The 6,389-nt window shown below is 38.9% G+C and overlaps 1 protein-coding gene and 1 non-coding gene across 5 annotated transcripts in view; one reads left to right on the top strand and one right to left on the bottom strand.

Moving 5' to 3' along the window:
• Positions 1-438: 438 nt before the first annotated feature.
• PKP2 (plakophilin 2) overlaps positions 439-6,389 on the bottom strand; it is a 109,060-nt gene continuing 103,109 nt past the window's right edge. For all 4 annotated transcript variants that reach the window (XM_029955103.1, XM_029955105.1, XM_029955104.1 and 1 more), the window contains exons 11-13: positions 5,572-5,761; positions 2,248-2,335; positions 439-1,887 (exon numbers count right to left, since the gene is read on the bottom strand). In XM_029955103.1, the coding sequence (XP_029810963.1) occupies positions 1,819-1,887; positions 2,248-2,335; positions 5,572-5,761 (347 nt within the window). In that variant the 3' untranslated portion in view covers positions 439-1,818. The remainder of the gene's footprint in view (positions 1,888-2,247; positions 2,336-5,571; positions 5,762-6,389) is intronic.
• Positions 5,924-6,007, top strand: LOC115305870. The gene has a single exon (XR_003915059.1). It is a non-coding gene; the product is annotated as a small nucleolar RNA SNORD121A (small nucleolar RNA).

Genomic DNA, 6,389 nt, shown 5'->3' with positions numbered 1-6,389 from the left:
ATACATCAGTTATCTGGAGGAATAAACATGCTCCAAATGCTATTCATCATTCTGAATATTCATATTCATCAAAACTCTGGAAAAAGATATGATTTCTGTCTCAGTATTCAAAAATTGGTATCTGGGGGCATCTGGGTGACTGAGTCAGTTAAGCATCCGATTTGGCTCAAGTCATGATCGCACGGTCTATTTAGATCTGAACCCTGCACTGGGCCCTGTGCTGACAGTTCAGAGCCTGGAGCCTGCTTCGGATCCTGTGTCTCCCTCTCTCTGCCCCTCTCCTGCTCATACTCTGTCTCTCTCTCAAAAACAAACATTAAAATTTTTTTTCTAATTGGTATCTAATTTCATTTTGAGCTACATTAGAAACTGAAGTCTTCCCCACTGAACTTTTAAAATAGTTTTAACTCTTAAATGTAATAAAGACTTAAGTACACATTCAAATTGAAAATGGGAATTTATTTTCTATTACACTTTTCTGGCCAAAAGGAGCTGAAAGACATTTTCCTTCCTACTTTCTTACGGCAAACACTGTCAGATTTTTTTTAAAAAAGCAAAATATAACAATTGTAATTGAGGAGACGAATTCTACAGAAATGGTGTTAATCACAGCTCAGTTAAAAGAACACATGATAGAGATTTGCTTCAACAGATGAGGTTGTCAATTTTTCAACATTAGTGTTTCTCATACCATTTCTGGATGGCCTTGAAATACCTTCCCTCAATATAACATCTTCATTTTTCACTCTAGAGTGACTGAAAATGGCTTGAGGAAGATCACGTGAGATTTAGAGGCTCTGTGCTATTTTTTTTTAAGTGTTGGGCAAAGTTGGGCTGGTTGATAATGTAATTCATTAAAATGAGATGTGTTCTCAGTGCCCTGGACTCAACCAGCTATTGAGAGGTTTGGGTTCCTTTTGTACCTGAAGAGTATATAGAGTCCATTTCTCTATCAGCCCATGGCAGGAACTGAAAAAGTCCAGGAAATAGATCACACTGAATCCTACTATTCAGAAGAGATTTGCACTTAATGGTGTTGTTATTGGTAGCTTATTTTCCTTGAGCAAGAAGAGCATTTACACAGTGTGTAGAGGGAACACTGAATTTCATAAGCATAGTTGCCTTTCTCTGTGAAGATTTTTAAATCTGCTATGATCACTTCATTTTGATTTCATTTCCTTAGAGTCATGCACACTCTGTGATCTAAATCTTTAAGTTCATTTAAAATCAGAGAAAAAAAATTCAAGATGATAAAAATAAGCACAACGTAAACAAACGTAATTTTGCCAGTAAAATTTCTCCTGGATAACTCCGTGAATATTCTTTGTCATTTCTGTTCTTTTCAACACCGCAGAACAAAACACTCGTGACTCAATGGTGAAACAACATGCCAAAACATGGAGACCAGAAAAGGAACGTAAATGTAAATCAAACTTTTAGAAGCCTCGTAATACAGTGACTTCTTTCCTTATTGATTCTGTGAATGTCCATTCCATATGAATCCACATGTTGGTTCCAGGACGCCTTGCGCTGTGAGCCCGGATCAGAAAGCCCCCTATTTGGGAGGGTAAAATCAAACCTGTTGTGTCTACTGGTAGCAAACTTGCAAAAGTCTTCTGGAAAGTTAATAAAATTATTATTTTGATTATTTGTGTTCTGGATTCTGGGGACCATGGAAATAGAAAAGGATAAGAAACAGGGCATGCTCTTTGGAGGTTTCTCGGGTTGGGAAGTAGAAAAATAGGTGTTTTCCTCTGGGGCTTTTTTTGTGGCTGCAGACAGTGAGGTTGAGATTTCGGAGAGCACTTCTTCGTTTTCTCAGTCTTTAAGGGAGTGGTAGGCTTTGGCAGTACGGCTGTTGACGAAATCTGTCTTCTTAAACTGAGCCTTTGGAATAAGGAAACAGAAATGTGAAACGTAACAACACTGTCATACAAGAAATTGCAGTTTAAAAAAAATGTTTATTTTTGAGAGAGAGAGAGAGGGAAGGAGGGAGAACATGCAGCCGGGAGTTGGGAGGGCGGGGTGGACAGAGGATCTGAAGAGGGCTCTGCACTGACAGTAGAGAGCCTGATGTGGGGCTCAAACTCATGAACCTTGAGATCATGACCTGAGCCAACGTTGGCTCAACCTTCCGAGCCACCCCAGGTGTCCCAAGAAAATGCTAAATGTTTTTAGTGATCCCTCACCAGGGAACCACTATTATCTACCTGGTAACTGCAACACACAGCTTTTTAGTGTTCTTACCTTCTTGTAGGCATTATGGAGCTCCGTGTGCGTCCACAGAGAATAGAGGAGAACAGAAGCAGCCTTACTTGCCTTGTTGGAGGCATAACTGAAAAGAGGAAAAAGGCATTCAGAGATCAGTGAGAACGTGTCAGACTTCTGGATGCTGCCTCGAACATTCCATAAACCTTTAACTGCTGTTGCTTGGTGGCCATACTTAATTCAGGCTACTCATCATGATAAGAGAATAGACAGTAAGCTTTGAAGGCCAGGGACCACATTGGGTTTAAAAAAAAAAGCTTTTTAAAGAATCTTTTAAAACCACGAGCACAGGCCTGTTTGTAGAGCATATTCCTGATATTTACAAGGACTATGCCCTTAGATTTCATAAATCCTTGAATTAATCTACAAAATACAAGTTGTGTATTTATATACACTATTTATATTTATTTTATATTAAAAAACAAAATTGAATGTTTATATTAAATGTACATGTGCTATTTACAGAATAGAAATAATATTTGTATGTTTATAATGTTTATTTATGAATACAATGCAGGAAAGCATGACTGAAAAATACATATACCTCCTACACTTAGAGACTCTATGAATGTAGGAGTGATATTTTCAAGTTAATAAATTATTGTTGAAACACTGGTTAAAATAGTTTCAAAATTTCTTTGTTTTTATATAGAGAAAATGGAAAATTCACTCATGAATCCAAGTCACCACAGAATTGAACACTGCATCTAGTTTTTGATACTTTACTTTTAAATTTGTCCCGAACTTCCATTTTCTGGTTAAGGGTCTCTGCTTTAGACTCTTTGTCTTTACTCACACCTCAAATAGCATATTGCCAAATTTTGTCTTTTAACAAAGAAACAAAGCTTTTTTTCTAATGTTTATTTATTTACTTTGAGAGAGAGAGAGAGAGAGAGAGAGCGAGAGAGCGCGCAAGCAAGCATAAGCAGGGGAAGGGCAGAGAATCTCAAGCAGACACTGCATTGTCAGTGCAGAGCCCAATGTGAGACTTGTATTCGCAAACCATGAGATCATGACTTGAGCAGAAATCAAGACTCTGATACTTAACCAAGTGAGTCACCCAGGTGCCCCTGAAGATTTAATGTTTCATATCATAGGCATTTGTAAACAGGCAACCATGAACCGAAAATGCAGTACTGTACGGAGCAGCACATCTTGGGTTCATTCATTGGCTTAGAGCCTTTCTCTTCCATACCAGCCTTGTAAGAAGGGAAAGACAAATCAGCACCTTACAGATTTTTTAAAGTACTTCATGGGCTTTTCAGACTCACTTACTAATACTGAAGTACCCATAAATCCAAGAAAACTATGAGTCTCTAATATTTAAAATTGGAAAAAGTTCTTAAATTGCAAATGTTTTATATTCATAGTTTGTTTATAAAATCTGTTGTTTGGCATCTTGAAATTACTTATTTGAGGAAAAAAATGCTGTATATGGCAACTGATTTCCAGGCTAGCCCTTGAGGCACAGGTCAGCTACCCAGCACTCTCGCAAGGAAGGAAAAGCAGGCACGTCTGGTGGAAGCTCCTTGTGGATTGATTGAGTTTTTTGAGACAGGGCATATGAGGACTGGTTCGCAGATGGACACTCGAGACAAAAAGGAAGTGACAAGGGTCGGACATCTCCATATATTGCTAAGCTTTGAGAAGTTTCCAAAAGTGACGGCAGATTCTCATGTGCTTATGTCTGAATACTCAAATAATTAAAATGATATGGTTTTCCTGAGATCGGCATAGGAGCATGGATGACTATTTGGAATAGTCATTTCTGTTTTATAATCATTCAATCTTTCCACAAACTGATCAACTCCTCTCTGCCAGGCTCTGGGGACAGGTGGATATTCTGGCTCGGGGAACGGACATTCTAACCGGAGCTCCGTTTAATCCTAGGACTCTGAATATGGTCTGCCTTCCCCATGCGCTTGCCCGAGCGGGGCTGCTGAGCACATAGGTCCACCTGCGTGGGGCTGTGGGGAGGGAGATGTGCCTCTACTCCAGGTACCACAGAGCCCTCTGCTTGGCCCTGTGTGGCCAGGCACACATTTGTCTACCACAGGGAAAGTCTGTTTGCTTTTCAACTCCTTAGAAGTGGGCTATAACATTTCTTCTCCTTCTTGGTTATTTAAAACAGTAACTTGTAGTTAACAAGTCAAACAATTCAGAATTGTATAAAAAGATCATAATCTTCATGCCCTCTTTGGATCCCATGTCTCTAAATTAACTAGTAGTAATGATTTTGTTATACAAGATTTTTCATTTTCTTCAATTTTTTTTAAATGGGGAAATGTAAAGACACAGAAACCATGATGTGGAATGACTTTTTCTGCATTAGAACTTCTATTCTCAAAAGGGAATAAGACATGGAAGAGACGCGATAGAGAAAACCCAGAAAGCAAGAATGTCTGATATATTGCTTCCTCCTTCTTGTGTTATTACTGCTTCTTTTAAGCCACCTAGGTGATACTGGCTCCGTATTTCAGTGAGGAAAAAGGCAATCCCTGGCCATAGGACTCCCGCTCTGCCGATATTCTGCTGCTAAATGAACTCATTAGGTCAATAAAAGGCTGAAATGCACTACCCAAAGAAGATATGGTATTTGACTGGCTTGATATTGTATTTTTAAAATTTTTAAATTATTTTTATTTTCAAGTTTTTTAAATGTTTTCTTATTTTTGAGAGAGACAGAATGTGAGCTGGGGAGAGGCAGAGAGAGAGAGAGAGAGAGAGAGAGAGAGAGAATGAATTCAGAGCAGGCTCCAGGCTCTGAGCTGTCAGCACAGGGCCTGAAACGGAACTTGAATGAATGAACCAGGAGCTCTGGTTAACTGACTGAGTCACCCAGGTGACCCTTCTATTTTTATTTTATTTTGGGCGGGGAGAGGGAGGAAGGGAGGGAGGGAGAGAGAGGGAGGGAGGGGGGGAGGGGAGGGCAGAGAGAGAGGGAGACACAGAATGGAGACAGGCTCCAGGCTCTGAGCTGTCAGCATAGAGCCTGATGGGAGGCTGGAACTCACTAACCGAGCTGAAGTTTGAACACTTAACCAAATGAGCCACCCAGGCACTGCTGGCTGAAACTTTAGAAGAGAACGGGCAACTATTGGGCTTGGAGAATTCAGTCTTTCACTTGCTTGATTACTAAGGATTGAATTAAATGATTTGGCCCAGCTTTCTAATTTTGTCTTTTGGCCATGTTGCCCATGGTACTCAACTGACTGGACATTCACAACTGAATTTCCAGATGGGAGTTGGGAGAGGCAGTGAGGAAAGGGGCAAGAGCCAACAGGCAGATAGTACAGGACTTACACATCGCCTGAGCTGATGGTCATGATTTTCTGCAGGCCCCCTGTGTTTAGAAGATCCCGTGCATTCTGGTAACTATTTTGGATTATATTGTTCAACGTGTAGCAGGCAGAGGCTGTAGTCTCAATGAGAAGGTCAGTACTCGGGACTGTGTCGGGAATTATGGAAACCAAATCAGGCAGAGTTTCTTTGGCTACAAAATCAAAGAAGAAGAAGGACACTTGATTAAAAAGGTGGTTTCTTAATCTGAACATCCCAATGCATTTTGGGTAAAGAATATTTTAAAAAGAAACACAATTGGTTAAGAAATACATGGAAAGATGTAATCTCTGATATTCAAATTTTAAAAAAGATTCTTAAGAAGAAGATACTCTCCTTATTTTCCAAGCACATATCTGATGATTCCATGTGGAATTCAACTACTCTGAGTTTTCTGGGAAGAAAAAAACATCAACTCTGCTCAGTACACTGGAAATCTTTTGGATAGAAATGAAAATGACAATTTGATAGAAACATCAAGAATTTGAAAAACTTTCACATCCTTTGATTTAGTAATTCCACTTCTGGAAATTCATCCTAAAGATATCATTTTAAAAATAGTAAAAGCTCTGTGTAGAGATTTTATTACAGTATTATCTATGAGCGAAAAATGATAAAATGCCTAGATAACTCAATAATGGGAATATTATCTAAAACCCAGCTGCAAAGAATATTCTACATGCCCAAAATATTTATGAAACATGTATAACAAGAAAATATTTGTTAATATTCTCATGAAAAATTAATATAGTTAAAGAGTACATAATATAAACATTAGGAAA

This window comes from Suricata suricatta, chromosome 10, assembly GCF_006229205.1.
Source record: "Suricata suricatta isolate VVHF042 chromosome 10, meerkat_22Aug2017_6uvM2_HiC, whole genome shotgun sequence".
Lineage (NCBI taxonomy): Eukaryota > Metazoa > Chordata > Mammalia > Carnivora > Herpestidae > Suricata > Suricata suricatta.
Note: the sequence above shows the minus strand (reverse complement) of the source record. Positions and strands in the feature narration are given on the sequence as shown.